The sequence below is a fragment of the Fistularia commersonii genome, chromosome 33 (assembly GCF_037954325.1).
Source record: "Fistularia commersonii isolate RoL2024-O1a breed Wild chromosome 33, RoL_Fcom_v1.0, whole genome shotgun sequence".
In the NCBI taxonomy this organism is placed as follows: domain Eukaryota; kingdom Metazoa; phylum Chordata; class Actinopteri; order Syngnathiformes; family Fistulariidae; genus Fistularia; species Fistularia commersonii.
In genome coordinates, this window is record NC_141316.1 from 7022947 (window position 1) to 7048228 (window position 25282).

A 25282-nucleotide genomic window follows, 5' to 3' on the forward strand; every position below is an offset into this window, starting at 1 on the left:
AAGATGGCAGAGCAGTGGGGTGGGGGGGGGAAACAGTTGTTGCTCGTAACATTGCTACTTTTTCATGCGGTCAGTTTAGGAAAAAAGCGATTTCTGCGCTAAACGGTAAAAGTATCTGTTCTTAAAGAATGCGAAAGACGATTTGAACGGTTGCTTGAGACTTGGCGCTCCCCCCGCCTGAATTTTCCGCTCTTAAACGAAACAAAAATTCAAAAACACGGCGAGAGTTGATGGACGCAAGAGTACCGTATTTTCACGACCATAAGGCGCACCGTACTAAAGGGTGCAGTCTCAGTTATGTGTGCCATTATTGTATTTAACACACACATAAGGCGCACCTGATTATAAGGCGCAGGTTTTATATACAATCCATGCCCACACATCCCCCTTTAATGTTCTCATGGTGTCCTCTACTACGCCCGCCTTACAACAACAAAAACAGCACACACACAAGCATACAAATGTGCGTATTTAAAAACAGAGCGGGAGCTAAACTGAGTTTGGTATTCACATTTTTTTACCGGTATTCATCATCAATCAAACCCATCGAAGTCCTCATCCTCTGTTTCTGATTTGAACAGCTGCGCTAAATCTCCATCCAACATGCCAGGTTCACTTTCTTCACCGTCGGAGTCACTTTCCGGGCCGCGCGGCTCCTCGGAAATGATGCCGGCTTTTGCGAAAGCTCCAACAAAAGGGCCAGCAGACACATTAGCCCGAGCATCTACAAAATCCATTCGCAAATTCTGGCGTAACTCACCCGGCGCAGCTTTGCTACTAGTGAAACCGTGGTCTCCAAGAAGACTTTTCGTTTCCCGTTGTGCGTATTGCTACCGTGCTGGTCCCCTTCTTCTTTCACAGTGTGACTTTTATGTGCGCCTTATAGTCGTGAAAATATGGTAACCCCAGCGTAATCTCCGCAAAAGACGGAACTCGTATATTTGTCCGCCGTCCGTATATCCCCCGTCGTGTTTTCGGATTCAGTCCCGGAATCGATCACAGATGTATGGATGATATATCAAGTGTTAAATAATATTTTACAAATGTATGACGGTGAGCCTTGGCCCGACCCCAGAGCTAAATCAAAGTGGCAGCAGGACATGGTACACATAAGCACATATCTCCCCTGCCTATAAACTAAACAGGCAGTTATTGATCCAGGCCATCTCCCTTCAGTGGAGGTCCCAGAGGTTGGGAATGCAATATTAATCGATCAAGGGGGAGTTGTTGTATACCTGTGCGTGTGTGTGTGTGTGTGTGTGTGTGTGTGTGTGCAAGAACATTTACCCCATGCTCATAGCTCATGCAGGGCGACTCCATTAACCAGTCTGGCGATGGCGGTCAGCAGTTTATGGTGTCCAGGCTCACAGGTCAAGGGGGAGTGCAGAGGTCAAAGATTGCCATCCCCTAAAGGTCCCCAATCATCCTGGTAAATTGATTGCTTACACATCAGAAAGCCGCCGACCAATGTTAACTTCAAATTTAACCCAGAAAGCCAGCGGCCATATGACCCCCCTCCACCCACCCGAACCTATATCCACTCAACCATCACCTCCTCCCACTACCGGTTCCTTCCCCTTGCTGAATACTCAAAATGGGCTTGAGCAGATGGGATTGACTGACATTTGAAGAAAATGGAAACTTGCCCACATGAGATGAGGCATTGTGTGTTGAACAGACTTAATAATACCGTTTAGAATTCCCGTGTAACTACCCTGAACCAATTTCAACATCGATAGCAAGGACGGAGAGGTAAACATTATGGATTGTTAAGATACAAATTACCCTATATATAAAACGCAAAGTAGTTTCCAGCGTTGACGCCGAGCTTCGCATCACCGAGGTTTTTACTATAACCTGCTCCGAGGATGACATGTTATAGATAAAAGTTTAACGGAAACAGATGCTTCTCTGCCGTTCTCATAACGACCGTGATGGACATCTTTACACGTTTGCCTTTGGCAGGCAGAGCTCCAAGGGGGCGAGAGATTTATCGTGGACGTCTCCCACCTCAGGGCGCGATTTTGGATCGGGAACAAGGGCGATTTCGTCGCCGTCTTGACTCCTTTATAGAGGAAAGCATTTACAGCGCTCTTTACATACTATAAATGCGAACATTCTCACGTGAGGCGTCGCATTTAACTCTCCGGCATTGTGAATGTGAGACAATGAAGAAAATGGAAACCTGCTAGCAGTACCTTTTGCTCGCTCTATGCGATCTCAGGCAAAACTATTCTCAGTTCTACTACCTCAGTGGTGGAACAAACTTCCAGAAGCAACAAGACTAGCATCATCTATCTCAACCTTCAAGAAACAGGTAAAAACTGTTCTCTTTCAGGACTTTTTACTGCGCTGATGCCCCAGATCAGGCTAGGCAGCAAGTTAGGCTATGCGGTGTGTGTGTGTGTGTGTATGCTTGTGTATGTCTTTGTCAAAAAAAAAAAAAAACTCACTAACCCAAGCTTACTGTTCTGTATATTTCCTGTGCATCGTGTATTTGCAAGTGTATTTACAGTCCCTATGTCCTCTATTGTAAGTCGCTTTGGATAAAAGCATCTGCCAAATGCAATGTAATGTAATATAATGTGATGAAAAGCAACAAGCACTGAGTGTAGTTTAGAATAGAAAATTTAGTGAGAATTTTGCCCAGAAATACAAAAGTCTCAGAGAAAACATCTCAATAATAGATGGTCAGCTTATAAATAAGGACTTTGGAAACAAACGGTTGCGTGTCGGTACTGTCTGCGAGGGGGCGAGCTTTGATCGGTCACAGACGCGGATGCGGTTTTTTTAAAATAGCGCTTTACCGCCGACAGAAATAGCGTCCGATTCTCACCGAACCGTCCGCCGTGTCCGTTTTCATTTCGTACCTATCGCGCCGTTACCGCGCGGTCCTGCTACTGCAGCCGCTTGCGTCATCACGATGTAGAATGAGAGCCCTGAAAATGAGTTTGCGTCGAAAAGGACCCGAACAAAGGGGGAGCCGAATCTGCCGTATAAACTTTTCAGATCATTTACGTCGCCCCGGACAGAACAATACCGACCACACACGTTGACGTTTATTTCGATTGTTCCAATGTGCACGATTCCCTTTTATTTTTTTTCTCCTCCACACCGCCCTCGTTTTCTTCGCGGCAGATCTCACTCGCACCTCTCGGCGATCCAGAATGTCACTCGGTCTGTTGTGGCTTTTTTCCGCCGACCGCCAGGGCTCGTTACCGTCACGCCGTTCGGTCGGGATCCTCTCTTGAAATTACCCTCGTGTCGATTCTTTTTTTTTTTCAACGCGGCGGTCTTGCTGGTTAAGTGATTTGGACAGCGGAGGGTTAGCATACTTCTGGCGTTTAGGATGCCAAGTATGAGAATTTTAAAGGAAGCTTTCACAAAAACAACGTTAGCCCGGAGGGGAGGGAGGCAGAGAATGTGTTGCAGATCCTGTATATTTTGCACAGTAAAAGCTTTGGTAACACACAGAAGAAACTCCCTGTCTGGTCTTTGTTGCTGGCCGAAACAAGAATGCTCCCGGACAACTTTGAAGAGCTGCTTTGGTGGGAAGCCGTTTAGTCCCAGCCAAAATTGTGGCCGGTCATTTGGTAGAACTTCAGATTAAAGGGTCTGTAGAAGTCTCTGAGCCTGAGCAGGACCTCCGAGGGGATCTGGGGATGGGGCCTGCCCTTCGACTTCCCCAGACAGCGCGGCCTGCTGCTCCCTTCTGGCTTCTTCAAGCAGGGGAAGCCTTTGGTCTGGTTGAAGTAGAAGTGCTTGTCCGTCACCACCCGTTTGAGTCCCAGGAAGTCCTGGACCCGGCCCATCTCGCCCGCCGGGTCCGTCACCAGGCGCTCGCCGCTGACGAATAGGAAGCGCGACAGCGGGAAGAATCGCAGCCAGTTCTCGAGGTGCTTGGCATAAATGCCGATGCGCACCGCGCTCCAAGAAGTGTCAATGAGGCCCGTGGAGGCGTTGCGAAAGGCCAAGTTCTGGAAAGACGGGAGCCCCGGAGATTTAGACACAGTCTGAGTGTAATCAGAAACAGCTCGGGTCACGGGGTCCCGCACCACCACGATCAGCTTGGTCTGGCGACTCATGGAGAAGACGCGACGGGGAGCTTCCTTTGTGATGAAGTAGCTGGGGGTCTTTTCCATCGTGATCTGACCCTCCAGCGTACGAGGCATCAGGTTTCTGGACAAAGGAGGAAAAGAAAAAGACAGAGAGAGGAACACCTCTGTGAATCACATCTGAAACAATGGCAACATACCGGGAGCGAAACACGTATGCTCGAGAATGACCCGAGCGGATCGGTTCTCGGGGCATTCCTACCACGGTGCCGTGTTGGCTTTTTGATTGGTGCGCTTTGTAATTAGTGGTCTAAATCTGTGATTAGATGGAGATAAACATGACATTAGCTGCTGGCACTGATAGGGTGACCGTGTCAGCGCTGACGACGAGCGGCTACCCTCGGGGAAACCACAAGGTTATATTAGCTTCAGAAAAGTAATTTCCTCCCATCCGCAGCCTCCTCTTTAACAGGCTCATAACAGGCTCTCCTCCTGTTCTTCACCTCAAGTGAGGACTGCAGTAATAGGCACATTAGTGTCACACCGCTGGTAGCCTGGCTTTTCCCTTCCTCCGAACTCCTATTCTCCGATTATCGCCTCAGTAGGTGAAAGCCCACCCTCGTCAAACTTTGACAGCCTCGGTGAGGCGTTTCCTCGGCAAAAAGTCAAGATGGATGCCGTTCCCAGGCTTAGTATCCGTCATGGTGATTTAGTCCGGAGCTGATTTTCACAGAAAGTTTCACAGAAAGTGCAGAACTACTAGTTTGGGTCTCCCCGAAGCCAAAAATGCTCTTGAACGCAGCCGCGGCCAGGATTCTTTTTGGTCGGTGAGATGTTGTCAGACAACAAGCTGGACTTCACAGAGTCACAGCGCCCGGACGCTCACTGCCAAGCAACAGTTACCCCGGCGGGAAACCGCAAGTCGTCATTGTCACGTTTCTCGGATTATTACGGACGACATGTTAATTATCTAGCTTTGCGGTTCTTGCTAAGCATGATTTAAACTTCATCTCCGTGGTATCAGATCTTCTCATCTAACACTTGCCGAGGGGGCAGGAATTGTACTTCCCAAAGGTCCAAATACTTGTTAAAAAAAAAAAAAGAAAAACAGAGCAACAAGTGGGCTTGAAATGGGTTGAGTCATATAGAAGAGAAGCCTATTTGGGTAATTTTTGGAGGAACCCGTATTTCATTTAGTTTAAAATTCATTCATTCATTCATTCATTTGGCAACCTCTTATACACTCAGGGTCATAGGGGGTGCTGGAGACTATCCCTGCTGTCATTTGGCCACTGGTCACAGGGCCACATATCCAGACCTATGACCAGAAAGGCCTCGAAACAGGGCCGTTTTCGCAGAGAGACGGCACCGCGCCACTGTAGGTTTGAAATTAAAAAATAAGAAAAGCCTTTTTCTGGATTGTAACTGTTTTCATCAGTGGCCGAGACCTCCCGAGCGCACTCTGACTCCCGGCGAAACTTCTAAGACTTGGAAATTGTACTTAAGGCGGCCGAAAACCTGTTTCTGACACAGACTTCTAATGTGGCGGAGCAGATTGAATTTTAAAAAAAAAAAAAAAAAAAAAAAAAAAGGAGGAAACGTTTCATATATTTCACTTAAACGCCGCTCCGAAATGCCAGAGCGGAATCTGGTGAGCTTCGCCAAAACTCCTCCTGTGAGAACAAGACAACGGCTCTCCCTGAGAGGGGAGAGGGGGAAAGATTTAAAACGCAAATTCGGTTTGTGTTGTAGGAATCTAAGCGGCGAGGAATGTCAGTGTTGCAACTCAGGGAGATCTCCCGGCTAATTTCCATGGTCCCCCACCCGCCTCCTCCCTTCCCCCCCGCCTCAGCAGGCTTGTTTTGATGGTTGGTTCTGAGCCTTCGTGGTTGGTCTGTAAGCGAAGGGCTTATGGAGCTCTGAGCTTTTGGTGTGCGGTGGTGGAGCTGACTCGTTCCCCCCTCTGTGATCCAACACACACACACACACACACACACACACAGCTCTGAGTCTCCGTCACTGGCATGAAACTACGAGAGCGACGGCGAATGCAAAACTTATGGTATTCATAAGAAATCCCTGAATTGCGTTACAAGGCTAGGGCAAAACAAAATATAGAAAAGTTTAGAAAAACAATACTGTTTGGCTTGTGTGGAATTTTTGGACGGATTACATCGGAGCGCATCGGAGCCAAAGATGAAGGCTACAACCTTTTACTCCCGAGCCAAGTTCTCTGAGTGTGCCGGTCGCGGGCTCCTCTCTGGTCACCACATGACGTGCACGGCAATATACTTTTTCATGAATGTGGATTCCGCAAAAGGAAGTTCAATTTCTCATTCGGCTCCGAGGAAAGCCGAACTCTGTGTTTTTTAGGTACAAATTGCAGCCTGCGGATATCGTCTCTCCCGAGCTCACTTTGTGCGATTTGCATGGTGTTGCGGGCGGCGTTCACCTTGTCTGAGAACAAACGGCCGCGGAAAACATACGGGAAGCATTAAAAATGTACATCAGCGGGATGGGAAACGTTTGTTTCTTTGAATTCTCTTCGCCTGATTATTAGCACAGAAGCAGTGGCTGCAGAGATAATACCTCTGCACCGAAGGGAGCGTGTGTCTATAACATTTAGCCAACGTGCGATTTCATCCGGCCAGTGTTTCGTGCGAGGCAGAGCGGGCTTCAGCTGACGTCATGTTTACGTTGGGGAACATCCGTTGGCAATCGGAGGACGGCCGAACTCCTCGGCGATTGAAGAGGCGAGCGGGAGATGGAAAACAGAAGCCGGAGAGGAAGGAACAAAATTAACACGGGGTGGAGAGAGGGGGGGGGGGACGCGAGACTCACCCCCGACAAAAGAGAGCGACGTTGACGTTTATCTTCATCACACCTTCCAGTCCCCATCTGGAAGTCCCATCTGGAGTGTGGCTGAGATGTGTTTATCCGTGTGTACAAATGTGTCCAAACACACTCTCGTGTAAGTGCGTGTGTGTGGGTTGGTTCGGCGTTATTGTGGTAAAAGGCGAACATGGGATTCATTCATTCGTTATCTAGATCAGGGGTCGCGAACCCCTGGTCCATGGACTGGTGCCGGTCCGCAAATAAAGTCTTTCTTTATACAAATTCATTATTTTCGGATGTTATTTTGAAAAACGACCGTTTACGGCTTATTGCCATTTCATAAATCAGTTACCACAAAAAAAGAAATCCGAAACAAAAGTGCGCTGGAGAGCTTTTGCAGGAGGAGACGAATTACCGACGATATCGCGGAAAGCTGCATTTAAAAGAAATGATCAAGATTCAAGAAGTTGGTGATACACAAACTCTGCTATGCTTTATTTGTGGTGAACGGGTAGCGAATGAAGCCATGAAACTCTCAAAACTTTACTTTCATTTATTGTGTTTTATTATAGTGCAAAATTATTGTTATTGCCTAATATAAAGTGGAGCCGTCGTATTCAGATAAAATACTGTGAACTGACGAAACTGGTCCACGGAAACATTTTCATGCATAAAAGCATTCCCTCGTACAAAAACTGGTTGATGACGCTGATCTAGATCACTTATTCTGCGCTCAGGGTCATGGGGTCGCAGAAACCTATCGCAGATCTTCATCGGACGGGAGCCGGGGTTCATCCTGGACCGGTCACCAGCCAATCACGTGCAAGAAAACGACCATTCAACCAAACGACTGGGTTATTTTAAGATAAGATCAGATGAAATGGAATTTATTGATCCACGTGTGCAAATTTTAATCATAGAAAAGATATTCAAATAAGGGATATACCATAGTTTCTGGACTACTGAGCGTACCTGAATATAAGCTGCACCGGCCTAAAAATAACCAAATAAATATATGTGTACATATATAGACCGCATTTCTCTATAAGCCGTAGGTGTCCACCTTGTAATATGAGGTATTTACCCAGAAACATTTTTTTTTTACTTTTAATTAAATACAAACCGATAACATCCACAAATATATACTGAAAATTATTTTTTTCTGATCGACGGCTACAACAGCTGATAAAAAAGATTAATAATAAATAACACAAGGAAAAGTCCATCCATCCATCCATCCATTTTCTATCCTCGCTTTGTGCTGCTCCAGCTGATCGCAATTGAACAGCCTCAGAATTTCACGGTAATTTCATTGGTCCGATGTGACGAAGCTAAATGTTTTGCCGGCGTGAAGCTTGTTAGCCCCCCCAAAAAATCCATATATCAGCCGCAGCATCGTTTAAGCCGCAGTGTTAAAAGCTTGGGAAAAAAGTTGCGCCTTGTAGTCTGGAAATGACAGTAGGTACAAACAAGCAAAGGCGATGTTCAATTAAAAACAATAGAACGCAATATATAGAAATAAAGATAATATATTAAAAAATATATATAAAAATCATTTTATGTCACTAATCAAACTGCAGATCGCGACTTTCAATTACTTTTAACACACGCTTTGTGAAAGAGGACATTTGCTTGGAAACATTACACCGTAACCGATCGTCATGACAACAAACGTTACTTTTCACCTTGGAAACAAGCCTCCCAATGACACGGCAAACAGCAGGCTCAACATTAAGCCATTTTAAGAGAAAGCTAGTCTTAGTGCTTAAGCCCGAGGTTTATATGAAGCTATGACATCATGTGATAGATTTGCCTTGTGTGGCACATTTGTGCACGCGTGTTTGGAAAGCTTCTGCTGTGGAACGCGGGGGGTAAAAAGTCAAACGGTTTCGCTGCTTCTTCAAGATCTGAGAGCGTTATCAAACCAGATGGATCAAATCAGAGGTCGTTTCATTGCGAACACGACTTCCAGCCTTTGGCAGACACTTCCGAGTCCGACCGGGAATATTTTCGTATGCATGAACGTGCAGGACGTGAAGGAAACCGTGCACCGGAATGCTATGAGTTATAAGCCAGGATACAAAAATATAATAATTTGAAAAAAAAAAATCTGGATACGACTAAATGGTAACCCGACATATAGCCATGCTATATTTAGTAGTTTCTTGGTATTTTAATCATCCCTACATCAGCTTTCATTGGGGCCGTGCTATCAATCAATAGATGGAGTTACATGACGCCATCTGTTTTTATTGATCTGTGAATATTTATAATAAAAGGGCACCCGCAGGCATCGTAAGCACAAAGGATATTATCAGCTTTTCCATTATGAAGTGCGCACACACCAACCGTTCTCAGCTCCGTCGGCGCGGCGCATACACTCCATACGACACACACACACACACACGATTACCACCTGAACATGCCTTTCCACAGGATGAAGCCACATCTGGGAGCAATGAAGCGCATACTCGCACAAAGTGCATGTGTGTGAATGTGCGAGCCATTTGGAGGGATGGGGGGGTGGGAGGGGGGGTAGAGAGTTTCTTTCTGGTCCTTAGGTTTGAAGCCGTGATCTCCGCTGTCTCCGCTGGGCCCTTCGCCAAAACCCCAGACCCTCTTAATCCCCTCCACCTTGTACTGTGTGGAAATGGACTCCTCCACCCCGAAGGTCAGAGGCAGATGGTTGTGATTCAGAAGGCAAGACCACCAGAGATCATCAGGGATCATGTAATGCAACATGTCATTATGTGCAGATTTCATGCTCCCCCCCCCCCGCCGCCTCCCCCTTTCTCTTCCTCTAACTTTCCTCCCCTGTTTTTTTTTTTCTTCTTCCTCCTCTTCTCTCACTAACTCCCCGTTTTTCTCTTGCAACTTCAAAGTCTCGCCTTGGCCTCCGCCGTATCCTTCAACGCGGGATTGTTATGAATATACATGACGTGCGCGGAGGAATTTCAAAACACGTCGACATCCCTAACCACTTCAGATGGACGTAAGAGGACAGATACGGGGTTTCGGCATGCGTGTGTGTGCGTGTGTGTGTTCGGAGACGTGTAAAAGCTGAGTGCAGCTCGCTGCTGTGTGGAGGGAGAGGTTTGTCATTACTGATGGCAAATACAGGGCTGAGAAGCTCCTGTGGGCTGATTAGAAGTCAGCCGAGACTGTAAGCAACTCAATAAGAGGGTGCGGTGCTTCCCTACATGTTTATTGGAGTTGGACTACCATATTATTTGGATCACAAACCTCTTTCTTGTCAATCCTCTTTTTTTTTTTTTTTTTTTTAATATTCGGCTTCACAGAAATCACCTGCCAAAATGAAACCTAAAGCATCTGAATGCAGTTTCACGCGATGGGGAAAAAAAAAAAAAAAACTAAAAACATTAATCCATCAGCACCTATTTACGCAATAACTGCACATGCTTACACCTCATGTTCCTGCATCTCCTGGGTGTGTGTGTGTGTGGCATAAACACTCGGAAGGTTGCTGTCTGGCTGATGCTCCGGGGTGGTGAAAAATATTTTTACCGAGGAGGTTTTTGCATCACTGGGGTAGGTCGGTAGGAAAGAGCTGAAGAATGTGTCTAACTGAGGGGAAAAATAGAGGCGTAACCGTTGATGGAGACTTCACAGGGCCTGCGAGCGGTGAGCGAGCAAGAAGTGGTCAGTCAAAGAATCCTCAGCGAAAAACCGCAAGGGCCCCGATGACACTGAGAGACCTTCCCCCTTGATCTGTGTGCGCGTTTGTGTCAATGCATGCGTTGCGTGACGTTCATCTCTTTTTTTTTTTTTTTTTATTTACCTTCAGCTATAGCACACGAGACCCTGGCGGCGGATACTGCATTTTGATTTTTCCCAAAAGAAAACATCATCTCGGAGGACTTTTCCGAGAGTCGTGCGAGAAAAGTCCGATTATCTCCGCATGCAAGACACTTTCTTGTTCAAAGCGCCGCCTTTCCGCGGCCGCGTGTAAAAACATAAGCTGACGAACGGCACGCACGGAGTCCCTATTTCGCCAAGGATGTCAACATGAAGTATGCGGTTTTGAGCAATTTTTTTTCTTGCTTATGGCGGCCGCATACTGTGTGCAGCTGGAGCGAGAGTCTGACAGCGTTGGGTTTAATTACACGAACCCCCTTCAACACGTGCTCACTTTAGGTCCATATTCACACAACTGACTCATGAACTCAGTCAGATTTGAGCCTTTTTGTGTCGAGGCATGTGACGCGCTGTCCGGTCGAAACGCCATTGATTTATTTATTCGTTATCTTATCGATGTGTCCACTTATGCTGGGTTTACACCTGACAGTTTTCTTGGTTGCAGCCTTAAAACTGAAAGTCAGAAGGAAATTGTACTTTTTGTTAGGTGTCAGGTGGTAATCTCAGCTGTCTTGGGCTTACGGAAAAGTCAAACATGTCTGATATTATTGCAAGTCTTCTGTCTTTATGGTGACGTAATGCAATCAATAACCAATAGCAGAGGCTCTGCAAATACCCGCTCAAAATATCGCATGATGGGAAAAAAATTGCTGGTTATAGTCTTGTAATGACCCTGGAAAGAGTCGCAGTCGTTGTAAAATCTCAGTTTTAAAAAAGTTTAAAAACTAGTCTTTTGATGCGAGCAGGTGTGAGATGATCGTTTCTCACAAATCTTTTCAAGGTCTGGGGAGCCATTTGCAATGCACGTGGAGAAAAACGCAGAGGAAATCAAGGCCTCGCTTTCAAACACTGAATATCGTGACTTACTCGAAACTTGGGTCCGATCTCTGCCACGAGGATTTCAAAAGCCGATAGTTACATATTTGGTGGCAGCGAGAGCTTTGGTCTTAAACCCATTTTCCGCCAAAAGCAGTCTATAAAACCTGCTATAAAAAGGCGAAGGACTTTGTTGCCTCTGCCAACAGTTTGCCAGTGGACGGGCTTGCTTTCTATCTTTTTTCTCTCTGAGTAATGCTCGGAGTCTCAAACTCACCGGAAGCAGATTCAGCAGAAGTGGGCTAGTAAACAGTAGAGCGCAGAAGACAAGCCAGTGATGATGTTATGGTGGTAAAATTTTTTATTTGGTTTACTTCGAGTTTTTCGAGTGCCGTTAAATGAAAACGGGTGTGGAAGCGATGACAAGACGTGCAGAACAATGTCGGAGCGTTTTGGACGGATTTCAACCGCAGTAAAAAGCCTGTGAGAGCCGATTCCTGTGAAACTGGGGTGAAAGATCGAAGGGTATGACCGGACTTCAGACCCCGTGCAGGAAAACACAAAGTCAAAACTCTTTCAATGTAAGATAAGGTACAAAACTTTGAAAAATAACCCGTCGTCCTATGGCATTTATGACCGTATTTTTTGCGCAATGAGGCGCGCTTAAAATCCCTAAAATTTCTCAAAAATCATCTTGAGTGTTTTAAAATCCAATTTTATGTGGTACACTGCGCTCAGATATCTGTCAAAATGTTTTAGTGCGACTTTGGTAAGCGACGAAGCCACTCCGCTTGACTGATTATCAGACCGTTCCCACCTGACTTTGGGACTTTGTATTAAAGTTGGTCCTTGGTCGAAAACGGCTCGAGAGAGCGTTAGATGACTAATATGTAGTGCTGGAATACAAAACGATAAACCGATCAGAGAACAGTATGTAGTGCGCTTACCTCCGCCACTTTTTGGAATACCGTCACATACTGCTTTGACATAATATTACTGTACATTTGTGTGTATGAGGACCCCCAAAAATGGCGCCCTGTTGAGAAACATGCTTACAAAGCGGAATTCAAACTCAAGGCTACCAGTCACGCAGTAGATCATGAGAATAGAGCAGCTGCGAAAGAATTCAACATGAATGAATCAATGGTACGGAAGTGGAGGAGGCAAGCAGATGAACTGCGCCAAGTAAAGACCAAACAGAGTTTCCGAGGGAACAAAGCGTGATGAATGGGATGAATAAAGTTCGACTAAACTGTTATGTTTCGCTTTATATACCGTATGTTTTATAATGCGACTCAGAACACATTATGGTACGCAAAAAACTGGATGTCCTGATTATTCTCAGTTTGTTCGGTCCAAGTGTAACATCCACTTAACAACAACGATGACCATCTTACTTCCTTGTCACGGATAGCATGTTGGCGAAACGGACCAATCAGAAGTCGGAGTACTCACAGTACGGTAATGAAGTGTGTAAATCACAAAGGCCATATTTTCTAAATTATTCCAACTTTTCTAACTGTGTGTGTGTGTTTTATGTAGACTGTCTGCACTATGCGTCCATATGAGCCAACGCTCATGGACATAGCTAATGTAAATGTGTTGCATGTGTGTGTGTGTGTGTGTGTGTGTGTGTGTGTGTGTGTGTGGGTGCATATGCTGTTGATTGCGCCCACTCTCCTGATTTATCAAATGGGAAAATCTGCAGTTGTGTTCCTGCCGGGCCCTCAGTGGCCTACTTGTGTGGCTTTATCTCTGAGCTGCCGGGGGCCCCGGGGTCCCACCCTGCCTTCATCTGATCTCTCGAACGCAGGATGGGAGGAGGATGGACAGATAGAGGACGGACGGATGGACGGGGTGGAGGGGACGCACAGATTACGGCGCCTTTTGCATCCTGACCCCGGTGATTCCGGGCTGTCCTTGCCAACGGGGTATTAAAACAGTTCTAACTCATAAATGGCTTAAAATAAGCACAAATAAAAATCCGAATCTCTTTCCTAACCCATCATTCTAATCGATACACAGCTTTCCCATACATTCATCTTATTATTGAACAAATTATAATTTAGGAATTGTTAATAATTATGGGAAGAGCTCATCATTTTTCAAATTAGTTCAGAAAAAAAGCAGTGACATTTGATAGCATTCCTATTATAAAAGTTATTAAGGAATCAGTGAGGTTTTAATCATTTCAAATAGTTTCTGGTGTTTTTTTTTTTTTAAACATAATTTTTTAGCATTTTACCCAATTTTTGCCGTTTCCAAGAAAGGGATTGATTTCTTTTGATTCAAGATTCAAAGAGTGAATTTCAAATGAAATTCTTACTTTGCTGTTGGCAGTGCATTTGGAATGACAATAAAAAACAAAAAACAAAAACAATGTTTAAATTACCTATTTATTGTAAATCCAAATCCAAATCCACCGTCGACAGCAAAGCAAGAATTTCATTGCACCGGGGAACACATTTCTACGCTGTACATATGATAATAAACACTTTGAATCTGAAGTTGATGCACACTTGATTAAGCTATCACAAGAAATCAATGCCTTTCTTGCAAACCACAAAAATGGGGTAAAATGCTAAAAAAAAGATGTTAAAAATACGGAAAATATTTGAAATGATTAAAACCACATTGACCATTACTTTGATGGCTTAGTTATAACAGTTAATTATATAAAATTGTCGTACGGTTAATCTATTTCTACTTTTCCGTTGTGACGTTCTGTTCTTTGTCGACACCATCTCATTTAGCCGGGATGCCTTCAAAATTCTTTGTTCATTTGATTTAAAACAACAACTGAAATGATTCAGTTTCAGAAAATGTGGGTAATACAAACGCAAATGAAAACAAAAAAAGGCCTGCAAAGTAACGTTTTTATGCTGAATACTAAAGTTTGTTGGCTGCTTTTGTTCCTTTTGTTCTGTTTTAAAACATAGAAAGGCTGCATCAGGATTATTTTTAAAATGCATTTTAGAGATAATTGTAGGTATAGCCACACAAACGATTAAGTAAAATAAGTTTTTTATTGCTCCAGGTGAGGCTCGGACTCTCAACCTCGGCATTACTCGGCCGAATACTGTCTCATAAGTACCGCGCGCTGACCGATTGCACCACTGGACCTTCAAAAACTTTCAAAAAAGAAGCGAAAACATACATAAAATAAAATGAAAAAAAGATTTGCTCTATATGTTAGAGTATATAGAGTGAAATTTGAGGTTTCATTTCAATGCATTCATCAGATGACAGAGTGTGTTCTTTAATTTTTAAAAAACATTACATAATATGTGAAAAGATGAAATTAAATTTTGCATACCCTGCTTGGAAACTTGAGTTTGGATTTCCCTCCACGTGAACACATAAAGCTAAAGACTAAGAGTAAAAAACAATTAACGCGGGACACACACACACAAACACAAACACACAAACACAAACTTTGAGCCGTCTGGCAACTCCCCAGATTCCGACCAATCAGAACGCTGCAGCGTCCCGTCGCGAAAACCCACTTCCGTGCATTTTCCGCCGGCCACTCCTTGTGGTTTCTCAGCTCGTTGTGCCTGACAGAACGGAAATGAGCGCTGGCAGAGGCCCGGCTTTTACAGCCCGTTCGCCGCTTTGCATCTCGTGCCACGGATGGAGGCCCCTCGGAGCCGACCCGCTCTCATCCAACTCCAGGGATGGGAATCTTGGACGGACATGAAGCAGGAACCGGCGTGCGGGTTTTCCAGGTTTCCTCCCCTTGTCCTCAAATACAGCGCGAGCTCCCTGCCAGTTTCAGCAATAAATAATCCAAACCCCGCGCCCACCCGTCCCCCCACCCGTCCCCCGAAACAAAGGTAGACGCCAGGTTTAAGTAAAGATGTCAACGGAGCTGACGGCAGCAATACCTCACAATAAAGAGAGGTTATTTTTCTTTACGCACGGGCTCTGCAACACCTGGTCAGACGTTAAGCAGAGATGCAAAGTGGTGACAGGTCACTGTCAGAATCAGCGCGGAATCAAACCGACTGACAAAATTCTGAAGCAGCTTCGTCTTTTTTTTTTTTTTTTTTTTTTTTTTAATCCACCCACCCCTTCGTACTTCAAATTTGTCGGACGTATCTTCGTCCCAAATGGTACGAGCCGTCCCGGGATGATTATTGTAGGTAAAATTAGTCGCGTTGTGGAGTGATGTGGTAAAATTCAATGGGTTGAAGTACAGACATTACGGCCTCGCCCCGGAGTGTTGTTTTCCCTGCCAAGCAGATGTTTTTGGTGCCGTCTGTTTGTCTGTCAGCTGAATTACGCAACAAGCAGTCCGTTTCCATGACATTTTTGGCGGAGGGGTGGAGCGCAGGGGCCGGGGTGGATCCCATTAGACTCGGAGGCAGAGCTGGATCCCCGGACGGATCCAGGATTGTCTTTTGACTCCTTCAACGGGAATGGCGGGGTCTTTTTTAGTTTTTTTCTCAAATTATATTCCCTTTCACACACATTCTACATGATCCTGTATGAAGAGGTACTTTTTCTGAAAAAAAAAAATCCATTACTTAAACATAAATGGTTGCATTATTGTGCTGCGTATTAAAGTTGCACCTTAGCCAATTTAACTCTGTGCATAATCTACTCATGCCCTGCAAATGCAACCTTAACTTAAAAAAAAAAAAAACATAATACTTAAATGTGAAGAGCTGGAAAATGTTAACCGACTCAACACCATATCTGTAAAAGTAATACACTTACAGGAAAGGGACGGCAAGTACATTACGATTTCTACTTTGTGCTCTTTTAGCGACTGCATTACGTGAACAGAGCAGGGGTTTGTTAAATAAAACTGAAAAAAAAAAGACTCCCAAAGTTGCGTTAATTCTCCCGCCGTTGGATGTGAAAGCGTTAAAAACTTTCGGGCCGGTTTCAGCAAAAACCGCCTCGGTCTCCCTCACCACCTGCAGAGTCCTCCTCGCCGAAGAAGCGGTTTCCCCGAGAGCCCTGCGCTGGTGCGCCGTCAGCACGAGGGGCGGGTTTTCCACAGCGGAAAGAGTTTAATTAAAACGAACAGAAGACTTTCTTTTTATATATTTGACTGCAGTCTTCCTGTCATATTTCCCCCCATGTTCATCCGATGACACGTGCACGTTCAAGGACTCGATGTGATTCGACTGTGAAATATGCAGAGTGGAAGTTGAGGCGGGCCGACGTCTATCTGTCCTCCCTGAAGCTGCGGCAGATGTCCCGCTGTTTAAAAAGCCGGGTGGTTTCTAGATGCAGCTTTCACTTTCACGAGCCTTTTAACCCGATATTTGTATTGGCCGTATACGAAATAGTTCGAGCTACCGTTTTAGTCGCATCTGTGCTTATTTGAGGGGTTCAGCCATTCAGAGGAACATTCATTCATTCATTATCTGTATTGCGGGGGTCGTGGGGATGCAGAAATCTATCCCGGCTGATTTGGGGCGAGAGGCGAGGTTCCCCCCGCCAGTCGATCACAGCGAGAGACAAAAAATCACCCTCTCATTCACACCTTATATGGAGACATAGATTCATTCCCACATCGTGTAGAGACAACCAAAAATTCACTCTTTCCTTCACAACTCACAGACATAAAAAGATTCACCCTCTAAATCACACTTTATATAAAGACATAGAGCCATTCACTCCTTCTTTCACATGTAACAATCATTCACCCTCTCATTCACACCTTGTAAAGGGACATAGAAACACTAATCGCACTCAGCCCCCAACCTCCCTCCGAAAACCAAAACATACAAAAAAAAACAAAAAACAAAACAAAGAAATGAATGTATGTATGTATATGGTTCTGACTTCCGACTACTGGTACTTTGGATCTTCGGTGACTGAATTGCACTTTTTGTAAGTCGCTTTGAATGAAAGCATCTGCAAAATGCTTGTAATTTAAATGTAATGTGAATTCATTCCTTCATTCACAAGTAATATAGTGACATAAAATCATTCACACCTGATATAGAGACAAACAAAAATTCACCCTCTCATTCACATCATACAGAGACATGCTGTAGAACTATTCATTCCTTCATTCAGAAGTAATATAGCGACATAAAAAAAAATCACCCTCTCATTCAAACCTTGTATTGAGACACACAACCATTCTTCCTCTCATTCCCAACATTATATAGAGATATGCAAAAATTCACTCGCTCATTCACTCATTGTAAAACGGCAAACAACAATTCACCATGACCATTCACTCTGTGATTCACAGATTCACACCTCATAGAGACGTACAAAGATTCACGCTCTAAATCAGAGGGGTTCCCCCACTTTCTTGGTACAAATGATATATTTTTCATTCTCAATTTGAAAAACTACTGTTTCCACCTTCGCCCTACTGCCGCACTTGATATTGTAGTTGCCTAATATAAAGTGTAATGGTTGTATTCAGATTAAATACTTTGAACTGGCAAAAGTTTTTATTACTTGAACCCACCGCGGCTATAACCGGTCCACGGAAACATTTTCATCCATAAAACTGGTCCCCGGTACAAAAACGCCGATCTGGATCAGTGTTTCCCAACCACCGTGCCATGACACAGTAGTGTGCCGTGGAAAAATGCCCACTTTAACCTGATGGGTCCAAAAATGATTTATTCAATGCAAATAATATATCTTAGTACGTCTATCTATGGGCATGCAGTGACAGGCGGAACAATTAACCAAACAGGACCGGATTTCACACCTAGTAAGTAAATTGAGACTGGCGTTTCGTTCTATTTCATTCAAAACGTTTTTAATTTATCGTAGAGTTTTTGTCAGGAAAAACACCCGGTTGCTGGTAAAAAGTGTGTTTAATAATCAATAGCAGTTGTTGGGTCACAGCCGCGCCACATAAACCTGCAATACCTCTGTTCCCGCCAATGCCAGGTAAAAAAAAGCCGGAATTCCTTGCAACCCAAAACAACCCACAAAATTTCCAGCAACCCCAAAATCACACAGAAAACTAGCATCAACATAAACCCCAACATTCGTGACTCCCTACAACAGGTTTGCCCAATACGTCGAAAAACAGGTGTGCCCGATACGTCTATGTCATTTTCAAAGTGCGTTTGCCTCATCTGACGGTCTGCCATTGCTATAAACCAAAAAAGGGAAATGTGGAGCAGCATTTACAGACCGTTCATAAAAACTACAACGACGTCTTCCCTCCGAAAAGCGAGCCGAGAAGGAGAAAGGTGAAGGAGCTAAAATCTCAGCAGGACAGCAGTCGTTTTTCTAACAGCGAACTTCAACTACGCTGCTGACTCCATTCAAGTCATCAGAATAAGGTATTTACCAAAAAACATACTCTGTTGTAGTGTGCCATAAGGGTTCATGCAGTTATGCAAGATCCACAAACATTTATTGTGTTAAGTATACTCAGTAGATATACAAATAAATATATATTCAGCATTTTTAGTGGAGGTAAATCATTTTCACATGTGAAACAATATGTATTTGGTGGTGTTCCTTGTGATTTTCCTAATGCACTTATGTGCCGTGGCTCAGAAAAGGTTGGGAAAAACTGATCTGAATCGCACTTTATCCAGAAACATAGAACCATTCACCCCCTCTTTCAGACATCACATGGAGGCGTGTAAAAATTCCCTGTCCTTCAAACCGCCCGGGCAATTTAGGGTCTCCACTGATCCTCCTCCAGGTTTTTTGAGGACGCTGTGAGAACACGGGAGGCTCCACGCAGAAAGCTTCCCCCCCACGTCGGAATCCGACCCGGGGAACCTTCTCGCCGCGAGGCGAAATGAATCGCACGGATTAATACTAACTGTTTTCTCCTGCACTGAACACGCAGCTCTTAAAGATGGTCTCTTATGACCGTTGCATCATTTTCTGCTCCTCAAATGAGTCACACAGATGGATCCTTATGTTGCACACATTCTGTCTGGGGGAAGCAAAGAGTTGCGGCTGGTCCAACAGATAATGACGGCGGGGCGGGAGGGGGGGGGGGGGGGGGGGGGGGAAGCAAGTCTCCCGTCTTGTATCTGTACAAAAGAGAAATTCTGTTTGACAGCGCGGGATTAAAACCCGGGTGATTGAAACGAATGGGCCCGGGCGATGACTAGGGGCTGCGTTATGACACAAACTTTCTCCGTAATTGTGACTGAAGTGCGGCGAGGCCTCCCTCCGGCCATCCTCTCGCGTTTCTCATCTCGCTCCATTATTACCGACTGGATCAGACGCCGCGTCCCGGGGAGGGAAAGGTCGAGCAATGACGAGCTGTCAAAATATCGATGACTGAGTTGAATCATCCGCCCTGCCCGTCGCCATCCACTGCAAAAATCCATATCTATCTTACACCGATTTATCATGTCATGTTTGATTATTCTTTTCACGGTTCATTTACATATCGAAGCTATTTTGACATAATAAGAACGCGTGAGGTTTTTTTCGGACGCGCATGTTGAGCGGTGGCTGCAACGTTTGTCTTCCTTCCTTTCTTTCTTTTTCAGAGGACCATATATACATTTCTATTTCTCCTTCCTCTCTGCAACCCGCTGAAAAACAATCTGCAGCTCGCAAGAATGTGCGCGGCGAGGAATTCATCCTTCGGTCTCCCGTGATTGGTAGAAAAGTCTGACAGGAAATAAAACCTGGACATTCCTGTCTAAGTAGTGCATCCAGCTCTCAGCTGAATTATGCAACATGTTTCCTAAGAGGAGCAGAGTCTGAGAAAAAAAAAAAGGGAGAATTAGTCGATAGGGAGAGATTTAGAGACACGAGAAGAAAAAAAATAAATAAAATCAGACGGCGCACTAACAAGAAAAAAGACGTGTCCAGTGGCTTTACATTTCGCAGTTTGAGTGACCTGAACAAGCCGATAAATCCACCCCGGCAACGCTCCGACGGCGGGGTATAAATGTCAGCACCAGGAACGGAGTAACAGCTCCTTGTCAACAAGATTGAATATTCACAAGTTAATTCATTTCTGCTGCAACAGGGTGATAAAGGCATAGACGGCCGGATCAATGGGGAGGACCTATTTTACCCGATCGATATCGGAAAATGACGGACATATCTGCAGGATGTAGTTTATAGTGACAGCGGAGGGTTTTTATACGGGCTTCAGGTGGAGCTGCGGTGCGAAAGGGCGGGGGATAATCCGCGCTCTGGATGTATAGGCTGATGCTCACTCGCGGACCCCGGCTGTCTAAACCCTCGTTCTTCGCCGCGAAACCGCGGGCTCGTTTCCAATCCATGGCAAAGCCAAGGTTTTTCCACATAGAAGCATTTCTTCCTTTTTTTTTTTTTTTTTTTTTTTTTCTAAAACAATTTGCCAAATGCTTCCTTTAAGGATGTCCACGTGTTTTACTTGGTTACCAGTGGAGGACGAGGGCCAAGGCTCTCTCCGAGGCTCAAAGACGCAGACAGCACTTTGAAATCAAGGGAGAACATTTTTTAAGTGATACTTTCCAGCCCAGTTACAGATGATTTTGTTGGCTTCGCCCGCAGAAGCTCTGTTTCAAATTGATACGTGAATCACTGGGAACTTGTGATTAAACTAAGCGATATTTTGTAACGGCATATGATATCTGGAAGTCTTGGATACCAGGATTTGAAAAAGGGACGGGGCGGGAGGAAGACGTGCTGAGATGGGATATTTTCACTACACGGGGAAGGAAGGAGGCGAAAAAAAGAAAGGAGAGAGGAAATAAGAAGATAGGAGGGGAGAGTAGGGAGAGAGAAGGAAGGGATTCAGTAGGAAAATCAATTTTCTAGAGTGAAAGAGAAAAGGAGAAAGAGAAGGAAATGAAAGGAAAGGAAAGGAAAGGAAAGGAAAGGAAAGGAAAGGAAAGGAAAGGAGAGGAGAGGAAAGGAAAGGAAAGGAAAGGAAAGGAAAGGAAAGGAAAGGAAAGGAAAGGAAAGGAAAGGAAAGGAAAGGAAAGGAAAGGAAAGGAAAGGAGAGGAAAGGAAATGAAAGGACAGGAAAGGAAATGAAAGGAAAGGAAAGGAAAGGAAAGGAAAGGAGAGGAAAGGAAAAGCAAAGGAAAGGAAAGGAAAGGAAAGGAAAGGAAAGGAAAGGAAAGGAAAGGAAAGGAAAGGAAAGGAAAGGAAAGGAGAGGGGAGGGGAAAAAAAAAGGAAGGACAGGAAAAGCACCAGTGATATACATTGCCTGTAAGCCGATGAAAACACACCCACACACCCACACACCCACACACACCCAGGCTGGCGTTTGTGATGTGGAATACTGACACTCGTCAGCGCGGTTGTACAAAGTGAGGAGGGGGTTGGCGGTGTTGACTAATGCTTAATAAGGCCTGTTGCCTTGTTTAAGTGCCTAAACCCCCCCGGCTCCCCGTCCCTGAGCTGTCCACGTTAATGCCTGACCTGTCATTACACCGGTCCAATTCACGCGGCGTTGACGCGAGCCGTCTGCGGATTAGGACGCGCAAAAACACACATTTCATTACGGCTTCAAAAGAGACCGAAGGAGGGGGGGGGGCGAGTGAGAAGGCGGCTTTCTGTCAGCAGAAATCTATTTGAGAAACAATCGGGTATTTTTTTTTCCGTTCAGCTCTACTTCGTCGCCTTTCGGCAAAGGCCCGGCTTCCACGAGAGCAAAAAGCAACAAATGCACGGATCATCTGAGCGTAGGAGAGGATGAAAGCGGTCGGGATCCAGCCAATCGGCGCGGGTTAGCGCGCACGTTAGCCTGTTAGCTCTCGCAACGAGGACGATTAACATTTAACCCGGAGGGGCGGCAGGATTGGCCGGATTTTTGTCTCGACCAATCAAAATCAGACGTCAATTAGCAAAAGCTGTTAATAATAGCCCCCCCTCCCCCCTTTCCGCTTACATTGATTGACAGACGGCTCATCCAATCACCTGCCGCCCTTTTTTTCGGAGGCATTTCTGCACAGCGCTATTGCTCCCAGATGGTGCCGTGTAATAAACCAAACACCGTGGCAGGTTAACAGTCATCTACCAACGGCCCAAAACCGCCGCGGCCGTTGCTGTCCTGATTTTTTCCGAGTTACAAATTTCCGTGCGCGTGTGTGTGTGTGTGGGGTGGGGGGGTCAGGTGGGGGCACGTCGACGGAGGGTCGTCACCACGGCGAAGCACGACCTCTGCCTGCAGATTCTAGTGTTTTGTTTCGTGCTAATAAAGTGATTTATAGCTCTTTTTTTTTCACAGAGCTGGATCTCACGGCATCGTCTCTTTCCAAGCCCCGTTTACAAAGACCCCCCCCCCTTTTTTTTTCTTTCTTTTTCATTTCTACAAGGGGGCTGAGGTTATTAGGTTTATCCGCGGATAACCATTAGGATAATGGCAGTGTGACTTGGATCGGTTTCAGATGCAAACAGAGCTTTTCTTCATGTGGAAGAAGCGGCGCCGCGGGTTCGCAGAGGGAATCCGTGCGCGTCTCCCGTCTCTCAGAAGACGTCGGTGCAAATCAGGCCTCGGGTTCGAGCTAATCGCTAACTATTTTAACACCCGTCTGCGTCTGATGCGGTTCCGCGAAGCAACGCTTAATAATAGATGCCCGCAGAGGAATATGAATTGAAAAGGAATTTTTTAGGGAGGAAGAGTTTTATGGGACAGAATTGAACTTCTTGAATAGCTAATTACAAGCAGGGGTTCCCCCTCCTCCTCCTTTCCTCCCTTACTTTTTTTAAACCCATTTTTGAAATGAAGTGAATCCTCTTTTTCTCCCTCGCTCACATAATATCATCCATAAAGCATGCACTCCCTCCTGCATCCCGGCAAACATCCTCATCACAAATGTATAAAAGGAGCAGCTGTTGCTGCAAGCATGAAAAAAACCAGCCACCCTCCCGATCTGGAATTATGTGAAAACAAACCAACACACACAAACACACACACACACTTTGATGTCTCCTGTCTGTTCCACTAGAGCCTGACACACAAATGATGGTATTGATCCTCCCTGCTATCTTCCCCCCTTCACCCTGTATTTTCCCCCTCGATCCCGGGCTCTTCTCTGCACCCGTCTTCGCCTCGCCGTGAAAGCATCCAGGGGCCCCGAGGAACGCCGTCCCCTCCTCGAGGGCTCCCGGGGGACCCACAGGGACACTTTGGGAAAGCGACGTGTCGGCTCAATAAACAGCAATTTATTGGCAGAGTGTCTTATCCGTGTCGAAGGTGGGGGGATAATGAAGAGGCGGCCGAGGGATTGATCACGCCTGCACGCCGGTGCAAAAACCTTCCCTTCTTGTTACATCCTGTCATTTATTATCAAGCACCTCTAAATGCATTTAGCCACCTAAATTGTCTTTTTTTTCAAGCCTCTATATTTAAACAGTCCTTGCCTAAAAGTAATACAGAAAAGTGTATGTTTGAGGGTTTTTTTCTCAATTATTATTATTTTTTATGTGCATGATTCTAAAGTGACATATCTCAGAAACTGTTTTTATTTTTATAAATTATTTAAAAAAAAAAGTGGATATTCTTTGAGTTCTGCAAGAGTTTTATTCCAGCTAATTTCTCCACATGCACTTGACAAACATGGGAACATGGAGAACACGCTTCACACTTCCCCACGATGACACAGGATTAACCAACTGAAAACAATGTGCACAATCAACAAAAACTATGGAGTGTAAAGTTGCACGCAGAAGTTTGCCCCCACGCAACTATTCCCCGTTTGCAAAGTGTGTGTGTGAGCACCTGTGTTGTCACCCCACGACCCCCCCACGCAGACGCGTCCTCACCTGTACCACTCCAACCCCTTGTCGTAGAAGCGATCGAAGAAGTGCGGCTCGGCTCCCACGGCTCTCACGTCCGGGTGGACGCGCAGGAACTCCAGCAGAGCCCGTGTCCCCCCTTTCTTCACCCCGATAATGATGGCCTGGGGGAATTTCTTGCTGCCAAACGTGTTGGCGATGGAGATGTTGCCGGTCGGCGCGTCGCCGTCCGGCGGGAGCGGCGGCGCGCTGCGTCCATCGTCGGACGCCAATTTGTTCGTGGGGAAACGATTCCGCTGGTCGAACACGGGCCGTGGGAGGGAGTCACAGAATCCGTTGAGGCAGTAAAACAGGTAGACGAAGAGGATGAGCATGGTCAGGAAGACGGACAGCTTGGACTGCGCCTTCAGGTGTCCAAAGTTGACCGCGGCTCTCCATTTACTACATCCCATGAGTCGCGGTCGGGAAACGTGCCACGCCAGATGACCGCATACCTCTGACTAGAAAAGGGTGGGGGGTAAAAAAAAAAAAAAAAAGCGTATAGGGTGATAAAATAAAGATTAAAAAGAGATGAGAGGGAGAGGCGATCGCTGCAAGTGGCGCCAAACTCGGCGCGTCGAGGAGCGGCGCGCCATCCGTCCGCCCTGCGCGTCCGGGACGAAGTCGCGTGTTTTTCCAGAAATGCAAAAAACAAAACAAAACACACACACCTCCACCTCCTCCTCCTCCACCTCCTCCTCCTCCTCCTCCTCCTCCACCCCCTGCAGTGGACGCTCCCCGGCAGGGACAGGGAGACAAGGAGGAGGAGACCCTTCACCTTCGCCGCCAATCCACGCCCAATCCACGCCCACACCGTCCGACCAGGCCACGCCAAAAAAAAAAAAAAAAAAAAAAAAAGGAAAAAAAATAATTGATAGGCTGTTCAAGTTGACAAGGGGGTGAGGGTGGATGAGTGGGGGAGAAAAAACTCTCATATCGCGTGATTTTGAAAGCAATTTCAGAGAAATATAGTCGTTAGTTTAATTGTCTTGAATGCAGTGGAAGG

General features: G+C 45.6%; 1 protein-coding gene across 1 annotated transcript; it reads right to left on the minus strand.

Annotated features, from left to right (window-relative positions):
- Window positions 1-2330: 2330 nt before the first annotated feature.
- On the minus strand, window positions 2331-24829 carry LOC147214832 (heparan sulfate glucosamine 3-O-sulfotransferase 3A1-like). Its single transcript, XM_086140341.1, has 2 exons — window positions 24265-24829; window positions 2331-4179 (listed from the first exon to the last, which is right to left on the minus strand). Exons 1-2 carry the CDS (start codon window positions 24687-24689, stop codon window positions 3561-3563), a joined length of 1044 nt encoding a protein of 347 aa, XP_085996467.1. The 5' UTR covers window positions 24690-24829; the 3' UTR covers window positions 2331-3560.
- Window positions 24830-25282: the final 453 nt, after the last annotated feature.

Bases quoted from the DNA above. Each gene is read 5' to 3' on its own strand.
- LOC147214832 (XM_086140341.1), bottom strand. From the start codon at position 24,689: ATGGGATGTAGTAAATGGAGAGCCGCGGTCAACTTTGGACACCTGAAG. The intron at 4,180-24,264 runs GTGAGGACGCGT...TCCTTTGTCCAG, and splicing joins AAGGGGTTGGAGTGGTACAG to AAACCTGATGCCTCGTACGC.